General features: G+C 38.6%; 1 protein-coding gene across 6 annotated transcripts in view; it reads right to left on the reverse strand.

The window, feature by feature from the left end:
• ZNF521 (zinc finger protein 521) overlaps window positions 1-17,538 on the reverse strand; it is a 236,607-nt gene that overhangs the window by 114,472 nt on the left and 104,597 nt on the right. For all 6 annotated transcript variants that reach the window (XM_052703677.1, XM_052703672.1, XM_052703674.1 and 3 more), the window contains one exon: window positions 2,301-2,385. In XM_052703677.1, the coding sequence (XP_052559637.1) occupies window positions 2,301-2,385 (85 nt within the window). The remainder of the gene's footprint in view (window positions 1-2,300; window positions 2,386-17,538) is intronic.

Here is a 17,538-nt window from a genome sequence, read left to right on the forward strand (position 1 = left end):
GGTAGTGAAATTAGAAAGATAGCTACAGAAAAATCCAATTACTGGTGAGAAAGCTAACAGAACTGAAGATCAGAAATTATTTTTCCCTGTGCTTCGATCCTAAGGTCACATTCAAAATGCTCAGGAATGCTGATATTCCTTTCACCCCAGCACAAAATCCCCTTGCATTTGCTTAATCGAGGCTACATCATTAGGAGCTGCACGGTTTAGTCTGGCTGTGCAGATAAGAATCTTCCACTGAACACAGATTACCAGAAGCATGACCAGCAAATCTCCCTGCATGTTTTGCAAGCTCCTTTATTTCACTGCAAGATTTTACATTAAGCACATTTAAATCTGTGTCACTATGGTTTTGTCATGAAGCAATATAATGCATGATTAGATACAACACAGCCAAAAACAATTAAATGTATTTTTTAAGGATTCTCATCAACCTCACCGAGCTTTTAGAAATAATACATAGGCAGTTAATCATTCATCTTAACAAAATGTCAGTCTTTTCAGGACTGCAGACTGAAGCTAACTGGATTTGTTCTGTCTTACTTAATCTCTCCATTCTCTCATCCCATTCTGACTTTTTACTAAGCATACCCAGAAAATAGAAGGAAAGAAAACTAAAGAAAAATCTGAGTATTCTATGGAAAAAAACAGGGGTCCAATTCTGAAAACACAATGCACACGGGAGGCAGGCAGCAAATAGACACACCACTCTTGCATTCCAGCATCACTCCTTACCCAAGGTGTCTGTACTCCCCGTCATGTTTCAGTATCACTGCAAGCTACAATTAAGGACACATCATACACTGCATTCAAAAAACCCCAACAGAAATGGCAAGTTCTGTTGCTGGTAACAAGGGACTTTTAAATTGCACGCTACTGACCCAGATTGAACACTGAAGCAGTTCAGATTATCTCTTCCCCAAAGATACGAAACATCAGGACTAAAGCTTAGTCCAACACGCAAATCACTTCGCTCATTTACAAAACCAGCTTGTCACTTGTGTTTATTCATTTTTTCTGAAAAGCATATAAAACGTTCAGGCTCTAATATTAAAACTTTAATGTACTCAGAAAAATAAGCAACTAAGCTGTGGCAGGTAATTTCTTTTACAGTGTAGCCAAGTTAAAAGAACTCATGGAAGAAATACTTAAGTTACCTTACATGAGTAAGAAACCCAAAAACTAGTATCAAGCCAAGCATTTTTAAGTTATAAAATGAAGGAAAAAAAAACAACAATAAACTATCTTTCATTAAATATGTATTTACTGGCTTGCATTCCATATAGTTTGGTCTCTGTATTTTGCATGTTTTTTTTATTATGAAAGGAAGAAAAAACAGCATAAAGGAAACAGGAGCAAAAACAATCAACTGTATCCATCATTGTCTTGAAATGTGAAATTTGGAAAACACTGAAAACAAAGTAAGACAACCCTGTCAATGTTATCTTATTAGCGGGCAAATGATGTGCTTGATAAATTTAATTGGCTGATAGAACTCTTAGTGCTATTGCTGAGTGGTTACCAAATTGAAAACATTATGGATAATCCTAGGGGAATAAGCAAATAATAAGAAAATATGAATATCAAAGAAAAAGCAGCTTTTGTTTTATTCTAATTTACAACTGTAACAGCCTTGTAAACATCAGGCTAGGCTTAGGTTAGGAATCCTAGAAGGTTTTTAAAATATGCTTATACCTTAAAGTGCAGATTCCATTCCTGAATAGTACAATTCCTTATTTTTTTCATACAAATGATAGTATTTAATTGTATGCAGATAGACTCAGGATTTTTTTCCAAGGCTGTTCAAACACAACAAACAATATTATTTTATGGCCATTTGAATTATTTATGTTTCCTAACGACAAAAACTCACCAGTTTCGATTTTGATACCGAGGTGCTTGAGAAGCACACGGTAGTGTCATTACCATAATAACTTCTGAAATTAAAACCTGTCTAAAACTCTATGGAAAGCTAACATCCAGTTCATTAACCATTCCTGTTAGTTTGCTTTCAATAATGCAAAAATGATTAGAAGTTTAATTTGCTAATCACCTGTGTTTTGACTGGCAGTGGATATATAATTCTCTGCAGAAGTCTAAACTAGCCCTTGCAGAAAATAAAACATGCTAATGCTTTATCAAGTCTAATAATATGAATAAAAAAATCAATCATGCCTAGGTTAATCATTGATGGATGTACAATTAATTTCTCCTTAACTCTGTTTAATTTTAGAGGCAATGATGATCACGAGTAAGAGAAATAGCTATCTGTCGTTGAGAAGTTTTAGCGCTTCACTTACCAATCATGTGGTTTGCAACATGAACTTGGATATCCCATTCATTGTAGAAAACCATCTGACATTTGATGCACTGGTAGGTCTTCTTCTAAAGAAATAAGGGTAGATAAAATTTACTAAAACATACAGTTGGAACCATTTCATTATAACTCGAAGTGCTGAGTTCAAAGTGGTCATTTAAAGCTCTCCAGCAGTGTTTTTATTAAGGCTTAATTATTAATATTAGATACTAACACTGCAGTTCTGTAGCACCTTTTATGTGTTTCTTGAAACTCCACAGAAGTTAGGTTGCTGTTGTGGGGCTTTTTAATTTCTTTTTTTCATCTTTCTAACTCCACGAAGAGAGCAGTACTGCTAAAACACCACTGTCACATTCACAGGAGGCAAGATGTGATGAAAATGTGTGGGATGTGATCCAGACAACACTGAAATCAATCCTTCATTTTGTTTCAATGGAGTAGACCCACTATGGAACTGGGGTGAGGCTAGGAAGAAGACAGATCAGAAACCTGCCTCCTCCCTCTCAGTCTCAGTGAGGTTGCAGGATCTCCTCTGCACATTCATTTTAAATGGTCCATCAGGTTGCCATCCTTCAAAGAAGGAAAAGTCCTCATTAGTGTGGACAAATGGCTACTGTTTTCAGACAGTAGTTTGGCAAACTTATCTATATCTATCTAAAAATCTATTGGCAAACCTGTACTAAAACTAGGAGGGCTGGCTGGAAACTATCCAGAGAGCAACGCTTCTGGCCATATTAGATTGGGCCCGACTCAAAAATCACAATGTATATAAATCAAATTTTGTTATAAACAGGGAAATGTACTTTGCTCTCTTTGGTACACAGGAGAAGTCTTTCCTTTGTACCTTATTATCTTTCAAAATAGATCTGTTGTTACACTTTTCTGCAAGGTATAATACTTATACAAGTTGATACAGATTAGGCAGTAGCATCCTAGAAACATGAATACATTTCCTCTTATTACTTTTCTGACCAGAAGTTGACCAGAAATTTTATACCACAAAGCATGTCTTTAGAAGTGAAAACTATGAGTACACTGAAAAATAAAATTTTGCTTTTTCATCCTAGAGACTTTAAATCTGCAATTCTAGGCATCTGACGAGACAAGCCAGATGCATAAAATTATTCAACTGCATAACTGTAATATCAGGGACTACATTTCTACAGTAAGTCCTGGAGAGCTCAACTGTCGTTTTGAAGATGCAGTGAAGGTAAGCCCTGAAGTGCCACATGAAGGTATTCAGCAGACATGCATCTTTCTGTACAGCCACAGACCCTTGGTTACATTAGCAAAAAGGCAGGATTAAAAAAAAAAAAAAAGAAGAAGAAGAAGAAGAAAGGAAAAAGCATATAATTTTTTAAAGAACATAAAGCTACAAAAACCTGGCACAGATGTACTCAACTACAGATTTCATATGTATGTTCGCTGGGGAAGAAGTAGGGTTCACTGGATTACATGCATCAAAAATGGAGTCTATTTTGTATACATTTAACTTCTGAAGAGTGTTATACAGCTGGTATCATCTATTACATTTTTAAAAAATCTTCCTATTTTTTCCCCCACCAGATTCTAAGCATTATTGAAGAATTGCTGGATTTCTTATCAGCAATTATCTTATCTAAAATTAGATGTTATGGCTCAGACCAAGTGCTCATTCATTAAGCATCTTTCCACTAGGAGCCTTTAGAAAGGAACATACAGGCTTTTTCAACGTATGTCATCTTTTTCTTATTAAGTTAACTGTAAAACTAGCAACCAATCAAAGTCAGCCCTGTGGGCTTCTCTTTACAAATCTGATACTGCTTTCATACAGAGAGGGTATTTTAATTTTCTTCATGGCAGTAACAAAATATATCATGCCTCTTCTCAGTGGAAACACTCATAAGCCTTTTCTGCTCTTCCTCATCTAGACCAGCTTAAGTTTCCTGAAATGTAACCAAGTTAAATCCTTACCTAGACAAATAAAATGAATGGGCACCCACAAAACTAACCTGCTTTGACTTAGTTTTGACTCAGTTTGACTACTTTTACAATTTTTAAGACCTGCTGTTAAAAAAATATACAAGACTTTTCTCCTTTTCAGGTGTGACCACAATGGCAACACAAGTAGAAATTCAGATGCAGCCCAAGGTCTTCCTATTATACGCTGGTAAATTTAACCTTACTGCACTACATCTAGATCTATCAAAGACCTCTAAATAATGACAATCGTGATCAAAGATTTATTATGCTAAGCTCTTTACAAGGTGCTTTTTGATGCCGACATATAGAACAACAATATTGCATAAATAACAATCACTCTCCCTTTTTTAAAAACACCGTTTCCCTTTAGAACTAGTTAGAAAATATTTCTTACTCCCTGATGACTGGCACTATATATTGTTTATTAGCATACCCCTAGCATTATTCCTGATATGTGACTTTGTTCAAAAACAAAGAAACATAAACTTAATGGCTGGTCTTTTCTCTTGTTAGCACAGTAATGCAGAGTGCATGTCAAGATTTGTTGGAAAATTATGACTGATGTACATAATGGCAAAACGTACAAAGGCTGGATTTTTTGAAGTCTCATGCAAAAAAAATAAACTCATTTAACAACAACCAAAAACAATAATTTACTAGCACTTGCTAGCCTCTTCAAATGATCTGACACATTTGGAGAATCACACAGACGTTTTCTTTTTATCATGAAGGAAAGAATGTTTTTTTGTGACTGCTGCTTGATCAAAACCAATTTCTTCTTTGTTTCTGAACATATTCTAAAATGTTGACATCAACTTTTATTAGCTTGACACATTCACCTCAAAGTGTCTAAACTTGTTCCTGGTTAAGTTTTGATTTTAAAAGCAAACTCAATAAATTCCATTTACTCTTAGATTTTCAAAGTGATCAAACCCAGACACTTTCACACCGTGTTGAACAAAACCCACATACTTATTTCCATACGTTTCACATTCTAAAGAAGCTCTTTTTTACTGCAAGTTACATCTTAGTCTCATAGGCTTTGTCAGACCAGCAGCACTCATGACTGCTTACATGGGCTCCTGGATCCTGCTGTGCCTGGTGGCCAGCTCCCTGTCAGAGCTGGGTAGACTGACTAGAGTCAGATCCAGGGGAGACTGAGCTCTCCTCAGTCTGCGTTCCCACAAAGGGGAAACCTGGGGGGTATAAGATGGAAAGGAGCCTTGGAGAATGGCAGCTCCATCTCCCCTGCCAGGCAAGAAGCCTTGCTGTGCCAGCGTAGCATTGCATAGAAATAAAATTGGGTCATGACTGAAAGCCACCTGACTCTCTCAATTGTCTGCAACCCTTTGCAAGGCAGGACGCAACAAAGGCTGTGACAGCCGTCCTTGCCTGGCCTTGCTGCAGCTGTTTGCAGCACCAGAGCCCCAGCAGAGCTCCCTGCCCCTCTGCCCAAGTCACTGAGGGAAGGCCCAGCAGGAATAGCAGGCACCCAGGCCTTGCTGCTCCAGCTCACTGCCCAGGGCATTTCAACTCCACATGAAGATGAAGGGTGGACAGCTCAGGGCACTTGCATCCTAACCTGCCATGGCTGCATTTGCTAGAGGACACCCGTCAGCCTTCTGACAAACATGCCAGCACTGTCGTTCCCCTCTCCAAGCACAAATACAAACCGACACACATTAACTGTTAGACTGATGTCATAGCAGCAATGGCGGACCACAGAAGAACCTGGCCAGTACATTTCCATATATATACATCAGGCAGTACCAACAAGGAATCAGGAGCAGCTGCAGTGTGCTAGACTGTGCCTTGCTGCAAGATTTCCAAAGATACGTTCCAGAGAACGATGCACACATTATCACATGGAATTCTGAAAATATCTGAATGTTTTCTTTTCATTTCTTATATCACCACAGCCTCACCTTTCCATAAAATAAACACAACTCCTCAATAAAAAACCTCACAATCATTCACAAACCCCCTCCTGTCAAGAAACCAACTGACAATTCATTTCCTACACACTGAGCGCAAATCTGATGCCCAAGTCACAGCTGGGGCCATTCAAAACTGTCCTAGAAGAACAACTGCTTGGAGTAGATGACTCACATAAGCACTGGGCAGCCACACTGCCTCTTGCATTCTTGTTCTTTTTCATTACTGATTTCAGAGCTGATTTAAAGCCTTCCAGCATGCAAAGCTTCTCTGTGACTACACTTAATGAGCTTCAGATAGGGCCTTCAATCCATGCAGAGCATATGCATGTGTCTCTCTAACCTTTTGAATAATTAATATCACCTAGACCTTTAATTATTGTCCTGATCTGCACTTGTCACTTTGCAGTTTTCAGAATTTCCTTATATAAAGGTTCTCAAAAGTGTCCATGTCATGTCAAAATGGGCTTTGCTGCCTTTATAAGTGGCCCAGGAGTATGGTGTTTCAATTGGTACTTGAATTTAATCCACAATTCTATTTGCTTTTAAAAACAAAAACTCTGCTTTTTAAAAGCCAGACAACTAATGAACAATCTACCAACTCCTCTAATAGAGGATTCATAGTTCTATTGAGAAGGTCCTTCTATGTAGCCTTCTGTGTCCTGTGACTTTCAGATACCCATACATGCTTTTTTTTCTTTTCCAATTTCCTAATCTCATTACATTACCTGAGAATGAACTGCATATGCTATATATTTGCTCCTGTTTCACCTCCTTGTTAGGGTCATTCAGAATTTTATCACGTGCCTATTTTGTTCTGACATTTCCCCAGTTTTGTACTACCACTGAATTTCATCACTTCACTACTTCTTCTTTCTTCCAGACTACTGATACACTACATAAATTCAGAAAAATTCATGCAAGTAGTGACTCTCAAGGTTTTCCATTATTCACATCCCTCCAGCCTTAACTGCTTCACAAGACTTCAATGCTACCCATATCCAGGTTAGTGTTGCTTTTCTAAGTCAGACAAAGTAGCTCTTCCTATGCCACGTGTATCAACCGAATAAATTAGTCCTTCTTGCAATACTCTGTCAAAAGCTTTGCTAAGATTCTGGTAAATGTTTACATTCTTTAGCAAAAAATTTAGACGCGATCCTCCCTTTCTGAATCACTACTTCCTACCCTCTGATAAATCCAAAATTTCTGAGTGTTCTTCTGTCACTACTTTCTCTCCTCACTGTCTACATCAAATGCACAAACCCATAACTTCATGCATAATCCTTCCATCCCCTTTTGCTTACAGACTTACAGGCATCCCAAGTTTATTCTGCACTATATCCTGACCTCTCCTGCATGCAATAGTCTCTAGCATTGAAAATGACTTTGATGTGTACCTGTTCATCATTGCAATAACCTCCCATTTACAACCAGATACATTGCTTACCCCTGTGATCCTGGTAAGGGGGATTTTCAAGGCTTTTTCCACTTTGTTTTAGCACTGAACGATGGCATGGATCAACAACACTGCCAAGTCAACTTGCTACTGCTGAAAAAGAGTAACCCTGCACCTCCCACATCCTCTGATTTCCCTCTCCCAGACTAATCATTCTCTCCCACATTCCCTCACATTAAATCCAGATTGGAATGAATTCCACCTGTTAAACTAACAGAAAGCTAATCTGACAAGAGAAAGCAAATAGCTTCCGTGTTTGTGCTCCCAAAAGATCATTTGCAAAAGCAAGTTAAAACTTGCGTACTAACTACAGCAACTTGCTGGTGCTAACTCCTAATGCTGCCAGCTGATTTTTTACATTATTATTTCATTAAGCGTTAGCAGCGTGCTCGGCCCTGCGTGAGGCACAAGAGCAACCATGGTCCCAGCCTATTTGTCCATTTAGCCATTTTTCATCATAACTCAGATTATTTTTGACAGTACCTTAATTGAGGATTTCTTTTCTATCTTCCTGGATGCTTACTTTGTCAACCTTAAGCTCTAAAAGAACTAAGCATATGTTAGACAGTTTCACTGCACAGTTAGCTATTTATCTTGCTTATGGGCCACTGTCAGCTTGCATTTTTTCTGAACTAATTGCTAACTCTTCTCATTGCTAATAGAACACCCTTTAAGTAGTATTTCCTGATTGTTATTAAAAATATGTTTATAAAAATTTTATAAAAAAATTTCTGTTCTGCTTTTGTTTATTAGGGTCTTAAGTATAGTGGGATCTGAGTACACGTTTAGAGAGAAAAGACAGTCAATTCTATGTGAAGAAAAACAATAAATGGAGAAAAAAACATTCTGAAATTTCTTTCACAGCAGTTACTCATTGCTTTAATACACAAAGTTCTATCAGTTCTTCCTTCTCTACTTGAAGCCTTAAGTTGCTGTCCTGTCTTCCAACTTTGCATTCTGGATGCTGTATTTAATCAGAGCTGTCTTCAGTGCCTCTTAGTTACAAATCTTTTCTTCCCCTAGCTGATGAAGTGCATTAGCTTGCAATGTCTCACATCCCTATACAGAAAACACATCTTGCAACCTTTTGAAACTGCATCTCTTCCCTTCAAGCTCTCTAATCCTTTAGGTCTCCACACATCTTTGAAAATCAGGTAGCTAACAGAAAAGGGACTATAAAACTGGCACCACGTGTCTTGTATTTATTTTCTCTTGATTACTTCCTATCACGTTTACATAGTTTGTAACTACAAATAGCTGTAAGTACCATGAATTTGATTTGGGATCTAGAAAACAAATATGCTTTTTTTCTGATTTTCTATCCTAGGGCCTCATTCAGGGAAAGACTGGGCCTCAAAACATGGCAAGTGCACATGCTCAGCAGTTCTCAGGAATCTGGAGGTTGTGGTGGGACTGAACTTCCTGTCACAGAGTCACAGAATCATGGAATCGCAGGGGTTGGAAGAGACCTCAAGAAATCATCAGGTCCAACCCCCCAGCTAAAGTAAGTACCCTAAATAGGCCCCACAGGTCGGCATTCCTCCCCCTTTCTGTCTCCTTACACTGCGCTTAAAATCAAATAAGAGAGAGATAAGAGACAAGAGAGAGAACTGCAAACCCACCAAGAGGCATCCTCACATTCCGTATCTCAATCTCAGAGCAGCTACATGGCTATGGATGTTAAGGGGATACTACAACCGAGACTGCACTGATAATTTTGCAGATGATGTGGCATCAAAGCACAAGCAGCAGAGCATGACTTGGCAGGTCTGAGATGCAGAAAGCTGATATTCTGAGTAGGCTGATGAATTGCTGGTGGGCTTTTTCAAGTCTAGTTCTTTTTTTCCTTTGTTTAAAAAAAAAGGCATACTGAGACAGACTGCCATTCAATATAGCCACTACTTTCTTCACCAACAATCAGCAACAGATGTAGACCAATAAAATTAATAGTTTGCAAGTACGCACAAGAGAATACTCTTTTGTCTCTTTTCACCATCACAAATTTTGTAAAAGCTTTCTGGATTTTAACAGAAAGGCAAAACTGGGAGCCTTTTATACACCTCATTTTGTTTATTTAATTTGAACATTAAAAACACTTTTCTCCCACTCTATGGAAAATTAATGACAATTAATTTCAATCTCTAAAGCGAGACTTGGGACATTTTTCTTTTCCTTACTTGTCCATTTTCAATTCAACCTTTATTCTTGAAGAATTCTGGGCTATTACTTACGCGGATAATTCCGTCCTATGGAACAGTGGTGCTCAAAAATATGCAGCATTAATATTAATGTACAAACAGAAATATATTACTCATACATAATATATAAGAAATTAATTTTCATTGAAATATCAGGAGAAGGATTAAACCCCTTAGATCCTTCTCCTGCAATTAGCTCTGCACTTGAGCAAGTCAATGGGACTTCACAACTGAAGGCTTCACTTGCGAAGCCAATAGGACTTCACAAGACTGGAACCATACAAAAGCTTGCCTACACTACAAAATATTCCACTAACTGAACTCCACAATCATACTGCTGTGATTATAGCACCACTCTGTATGGATACTGTCAGGCCACATCAATGTTAACAAATATACCAGTCTGAGCGGGCATACAGCTGCTGACATTGCAGTGATGCCTGACTGCACGCCCAGTTGGCAAACCTCAACAGCGGCAGCAGAGCTGCCCAAGGATGTGGTGTACCAGCAAAACAAGCATGCCACTGAGTCAGTCTTCATTGCTGCCCACAACGGTTTGTGTCTGGCAGTTTTTCCAGTGAAGACATACTTGCTTTCCTCTAAGGGAACTACAGGAACCTCCCACAGTTCCCTCTGTCCTATTTTACAACCTTTTACTTTCATACTACTTCTTAAAATTCCAGTAGTTCCTCTTAGGTACATCTTGTAATAAGTTCATGGGCTTCAATCTACCGTACTCTAACAGAAAAAAAGATCAAGGGGTTTACTTCAGAAACAGAATACCGTATGTCTAGGCTTGTCTAGACCACCATTATATGCACTATGAAATTGTGAAGCAGGGATTACAAGAAAACAGAAGTGGTAAGGTTAAGAGAAAGCATTCACAAAAACAATCAGGTGTTGCAGACATTCCCTTATTAGGCCTGCAAAAGAAGGCCCAAGCAGCAGAAAGGATCAACTGTGAGTTTGTCAGGGAAAGCTTCAGGATTGGCATGTGCAGACAGCCACATTCCTAGTTTCACACCAAACCTACTTCAGCCGTCAGAACAGAAACCAAGAGGACTGTTGTGGAAGTGGAAATGAAGATGGAAAAAGGAAATTTGGAAGCTTGGAATCTCAGATCATTTTCTGTTGGTGAACCATTCTAATTCTTCTCAGAAAAAGCAGAAGGAAGAGGAGGCCTTCCAGACACAAGAAGCCATAAGGTATGCCTTTTTGCATACTGCTGAAACTGGGTAACAGGCAAGAGAGGAACACTATCGTATGCAGGATACCAAAACTGTGGAAGCATGACCAATGGGGACAAACAGTCTCTTTTCCTCCTACCTTCCACCTTGCTTTTGAGTATACAAGCAGCAAGCAACTTTTAATGACTGCATTTCTAAGAGGCTATATTTTTAAGAGGCTTTTCAAAGGCATTTCACGGGTATTACGAATGATCAGTGAACGCATGTGGGCCTTCACTTTGATGAACGTAGGTCTCCAACAGAAACTGCGAACTGTGTGGGTTTTTTTCATTGATTTGCACATTGTTACTAGTAGGACTGTACTGAGATGCCCCACCTTTTCATTCCCTGACTTATGACATCTATACTAGCAATAAAGATTTAAACACCAAGAGAGAACAAGGTGATACAGAGGTGCATCTGGTAGGCAGGCCAAAAGCACTCTGGAAACCACAGAATCACAGAGATTGGAAGGGATCTCTGGACACCATTTTGGACCAGTCCTCTGTTTAGGCAGCAATACTCAGACTCCAAAAGCTCTTCTGGGCAACCCTTCTGGGTACCAGTTATCTATATGGAAGCCCTTGTATTTCAACTTGTGCCCACCGACTCCTGCCTTGATATGCCCCTTGGCAACAACTAATGTTAACAGGACACACATTTCTGCTGTCATATCTACAGACATATTTTATACAATAATTTGTAAAAGAATGCAGTAAATAGAATAAATGGAAAATGAGATTGGAAGGAGAAAAAAGTATCCAAAGATTTTGAATAACCCAATTAGAGTTAAGACCAATCACCAGTCTTCACAGAGACATAGGTCAAACAAGAGGACTCTCCAAGATGCCACCTATCAGGTGGTTCATTTATGTTCATTCTGCACAACTTTCTGGAACAAGCAGTACTGGGGATGCACATTCATTTTAAATGAACAGTTAGCATTCATTTTAAATGAACATTTTATGTTTCTCATGATAGAGTGACAAATTCGGGTGTCATGTTTGGTGTGTGAGATAAATAATACACACATTGCATATAATAGCTTTATTGAGCAGTGATTAAAAAACAAATAAACAAATAGCACTTCTCAAAACATTTACAATCAGTTAAAAAGTTACTGTGTAATCACCACAAACAGTGAATCATGGTTCCTTATAGCTTCATGTCTTGTGGCTGATTGACTTTTGCAGAGAAACCAGATATGAACTTCAGTTAAAGCCATCTTCCCGATTTGGATCTCTAAAAGGTTTCTTTCTTGTTCAGTTTCTATCATAGATGATATGCTGGATCATTTTTCTTCCACCAAAGTTGTAAAAACTCTACAGACTTTAATATTCCTGTCAGCTATAAAGTTTTTGTTGAAACTGAGCAAGAATAGTTCAAAAGTTGGAGAGGGAAGAGAGAGAACTCTCTAGTAGTATGCAAAGAGACAAAAAGAGAATTATCATGATTTCCCATGTCTTGTTCCCAAAGATGATCAGGCTAGAAAAAAAAGAGAAAGTTTATTGTGGTTTCTACATGATTTTGAGGTCAAAGTACTGTTCATTTTCCACTGAGGTTGTGTGGAAGGGAAACTGTGATGTTACCCTGGTCACTTGGCCAGCAGGTACGTGAATGAGGAAAGCCCCATGAAAACAGTGGGCTGCCCAGATGATCTGCAGGAGCGTACATCTTAGGGCACTTTGTCTCATAAAGCTTTGTTGAAGTTCCATGAGACGTAAGTACATTTGCATATGACCTCTCTAGATTTGCTTAATGTCTTCATCTATTTTCCTGTGCCCCTCTCCTGTTAGTCTGCTTTTCTTCAAGGAAACACTCCTTCCGCTGCCATGTTTCATGGAAATCTTGGCTTGGAACTCTTGTAAAGTTTGGAGAACAAGTTATCCTTTCTTCCTCCGATGCAAAGGTATGAAGAATTTCTCAGCTGAAGCATCTGACAAACAACATGACAGCATCAGATTTTAATGTTAAGTGAACGGGAAACTAAAAAAGCTTACTACTGTTTAGCAGCTCCCAATTAACATAAGGAGTTCCTTTCACAAACTGGTAAGTGCAGAAAGGTGGGAAATTTGCTGCTTAACTTCAGTAGGATTAATAGCAACAGGACAGTAGCAACAGGACCATCTTTGTTAAATGCAGAGGAGTTGTCTGATAAATCATTACTGAAAGTGTAAAGACAAAGAGAAGAAAAAATGCTATCTTGTCAGCCACTCCATGGCAATTTCCTACCAGAAATTAAGAGTGTATGGTAATGTGAAGGTGGCCTTCTGTGTCTAGAAGAACAGAGTAGCCCTTACTAAAAATACATATGGCCACATATTATCTTCATGAAAACAATGTCAAAATGATGCCAGAAGGTGAAGTTGTATTTTTAGCAAGCTTGTTCTGAAACTCCAGAAGCAGAAAATATGTTTGCTACAGATTACTTCCACAAACTCTTTCAAATACAAATCTTTTTGCCAGCAACAAACCTTCTTTACCTTTTTCCATCCCTGAATCCAAAATCCAGCATGAAAATCATGGGCATGGATTCACTGACAGGAAACCCAATGTTTACAGTACAAGTCTATGTGCTTATCCACAAAAATCCTGTAGTTCAAATGATCAGCTTGGATTGCTGATGAGGAGGATTATTTTAATTTCTTTATGTATTTCAATTAAATGCATGAGTATTGATTTCAGAGCATTTCTTCAGTTAAAAGCACGGTGATTTATGTTGCTAAAATGCAGTTGCTTGCCCTGCCAAAAGCATGCATTTGGGAACGTTTCTGGGTTGCTTAGTCTTTCCTCTCTTCTTTCTGCCTCTGATTGCCAGTATCTGATGTTGAAACAAACCAACTACTTCGAAAGGCAGCTCCTGTTACGTCTTTTTGAGTTTGGCAGTCTTGGGGAATGGAGGGGAGGAACAGTAAGAAAGGTAGATTCAATGCCCACAAATAAAGAGGGGCAAAAAAACATGTAAAAGTAAAATAGTACACCTACCTGAATGCCATTCGTTCTCCCAGAGATACCATTTCAAGATTCATCTGAGGTCAGAGTTGAGATTCAGGGAGCCACCAGCTCTTCAGCACCGGAATTCTGTGACTCCTGTTCCCATGAGCTCATTGTCAGCCTGCACCTTTATGGCTCCTTCCAGAATGGTGCTGTGATGTGCTCGGTGCTCCTTGCTGGGCCGTGCCCACCATGGCATACAGCTCTATGCAACCACAACGGGACAGAGAGCAGCCCCAGATTCTCACCGCCATTCTTCAGCTGGCTTCACTGTTGCTAGTTCTTTTCTCCTTTGTTCAGCACTTTGATTCTCTGCTACAGTCAATTTCTGTAAGTCTTTTGCAACACCTACATAAACATCTTTATTCCTGTGGTAATTTAGCAGTGTTGTTGCACTGCCCCTTTTCTTCTCAGGACCAGAAAACCCAGAATGTCCTTGTATTATTAATGAAGGACTGTCTGCATTGCCACAGGTAATACAGTAATTCACATGAGCTTCACATTCATGAAAAAAAGTGATACATAACTTTAGCTACTTAGAGCAGCAATTATGCTTGCTGAGCATCCACTCTGGATGTTATCAACAGGACCCCAAACTGAGCACAGTGTCCTGGCTCACAGGACACACTAGCACCAGATCAGCTTTACCAATGAACTGTTGGTGTAAAGTCCACTCCCTCCTCCCCCGTCTGCTAAGCAATTAGCAGTGCAATTATTATTGAACTGTTATGCTGGTATGGTTCTGAGTGTACAGAAGTTGTGAAGCTTCTGTACAAAAGAAAAGGCACACCTTTCTGCTGTGCCAGCAGTTCTCTCATTAGGTGCATGCAACACAGTGAAGAAGAGCAAAAGAGGCAAAGCTGCACATCTTTTCCTGAACATTGCTTTTTATCTTCCTAGAGCTTTGCAGAAAATGTATCGTAATTAAGCATGGCAATGAATTTTCAGAAACTATCAAAATTATTTTCTCAAAAAGGAAAGTGAGGAAGTGGATTTGTCCAGTGGATTTGTCCGAGGTGCCAAAGCACATGAGTGGCGGGAAAATAATCTCTGTCTAGTTCTCAATTCACTATCATATTAAACCTTGTTCTTCACTTTTAAACATTAAGTATCACCAAGATTATTATTCTAGCCTAACAGCATACTTGCAATAATTTAGGATTTTTACAAGAAATCTACAGCCTGAATTCAGCATCTCATTAAGCTCAAAGAATAAATTAGAGATTTACTAATTTAAAAGCTCTTTCAATAGCTGTCTATCCACAGTCGAACTGTTCAAGTCTCAAGTCTGTCTGTCTGAAGACAATAGTACAATCACATCCTATGATGTTTTTTTATACAGACTAAACTGTTCTAGCTTAAGCATAAGAATACTTGACCAAGAAGGCAGAAACCATGTGTTTAGTGTTATCTTTTATCTTAAAAAGGTATATTCAGTACTGTTAATTGTCTGATAACTACTTCATATTTTTCTTGCTTCTTAAGTGAACTATTATTTACTTGAACCTTGAAAACTCAAGCCAACAACTATAAATAATGCAAATGGAACCTTCACTCCTTAATGTAATGATTTTTTTTTGTTGTTGAAAATTTCTCCAAAATAGCACATTTAAGTAACTTTCTTTAATAGCTCATTCAATTCAACAAATACTCTTCCAGTGCAGGACCAAAGCCACTTACTAATAATAAATTTTAGAAACCCAATTTGTTTTTACTGTTTGTGTTATATGCTTATGTTTTCATTTCTCTCAGCCTGGATAACAAATCTATAGCATTGAACATCTTTGCAATACCACTTTGAATTTTGATTCTCATCGCTCTAACGTTCGCATCACTACAATTTGAAATAATATGTGTTAGAAAATTAAATTATACTTCAAGATTTTATAAACATGCGTTTATAGTTTCCAGAAGTACTAATGCTTTATCAGGAACTTGATAGCTTTTTGCCTCCCATGAGAAAAGAATCTGAAAGTCTAGGTTACACATGTGAAGACAAAACCACAGGCACCGAAAAATCAGTTTAAGAGCTCTGAACGGAGGCAGAAGGCAAATGGTGATTTGAAAGCTAGCAAATGCTACTCAAAAATCTTGATGTAGTTTAAAAGGCTTTTTCATCCTACGTACATTTCTAAGATAAAAATTGAAAAAAGCAAGAAAAGAAACATGAGACCAATCAGAAGACATAAAAACCCTGATTATACCTGATCCAAGTACAAGAAGATTCCCTGAGGACACTGAAGGTAACTGACCTTATATCACTGCAGAGTTGCCTAAATCTCATTTTCCTTAGTTTACAAGGAAGAGAAAGTCAAATTGGCAACATGTTATCTTGTTAACTGCCTTAACATGTATGATTCTGTTCATGCTTGAGGTACCAGGAATTGGCTTCCAAAATGACTGTGAAGAGAGACATCAGGCAGTCTTTTGGGAAAAGATGAAAGAAAACAGGATGATTGTGATTTTATCAAAAATCTGCAGCTGGTCACTCAGTGATTCCTACTCAGCAGCAATACGACAGGACCATCAATGGCTTAGAAGTACAATGATGGGAGCCACTCCTTTTCTCTCCTCTTTGAAAAGGTTTTCCTTAGACTTGCAGTTCTCAATCTAACAAACTGCTCCTCCCATTAACTATGCAACACATCCCATTCCCCAAGCGTCACCCATAACCCACAGTTTGCACACTGGAGATGCAGATGTCATAAAAGCACGGAGTCTTTCTCTGGTGGATGCATCCTGACTGGTATTATACTTTCATCTCCCAGCTGGAGTGTTCCTCTTGGTAACACACCAGGTCCTGTGCTGCTTCAGTAGCCTCCTCCCATCTATATTCTCAGTAGCTCCACACTTACCTCTTGAACCACACATCCTTATGCATCACCCCTCCTTCTCTCTGCTTCCCCCCTGCCCTCCAATTTGCACACGTCTACTGGGTGACAGGCTAAGAGATTTCTTGCCCAACAGATGGGCTCACAAATAGGGAGTGATGAAAGAGACGGAAGAGCAGCTCTTTAACCACAGGGTATCCATATGCATTCACAGTGATGGGTTACAACACACTTGCATCATTACATGTTATAAGCTTCTTCGAAACAAAAGCTATTATTTCTTTTAATTTGTGTGCGCTGTGTTTTAAGGTTTCCTGAACTATAATAGGTTATGATGCAAAACACCATGCCTAAAATACTAGTTGTCGGTCATTCTATTGCTAGTATTTCTGAAGATCAGAGATAAAACAGATTCCCTTCAGTCCGTAAATGACTCCCCCACATTCCCCCTATACTCCCCATACAGCCATTATTTCTTGGTCACTCGAGTCTGAGAAAGCAGATGAGATCTTTTAAGAGTTTGACCCTTTGCTTTTTTCTGAAACGTAGATTTATTTCCTAAGTTACACTGCATGAACAGGATTTCATTCATCAGGCACTAGGTGCTTCAGCAACATCAA

Source organism: Tympanuchus pallidicinctus, unplaced genomic scaffold, assembly GCF_026119805.1.
Source record: "Tympanuchus pallidicinctus isolate F22 unplaced genomic scaffold, pur_lepc_1.0 scaffold5, whole genome shotgun sequence".
NCBI lineage: Eukaryota > Metazoa > Chordata > Aves > Galliformes > Phasianidae > Tympanuchus > Tympanuchus pallidicinctus.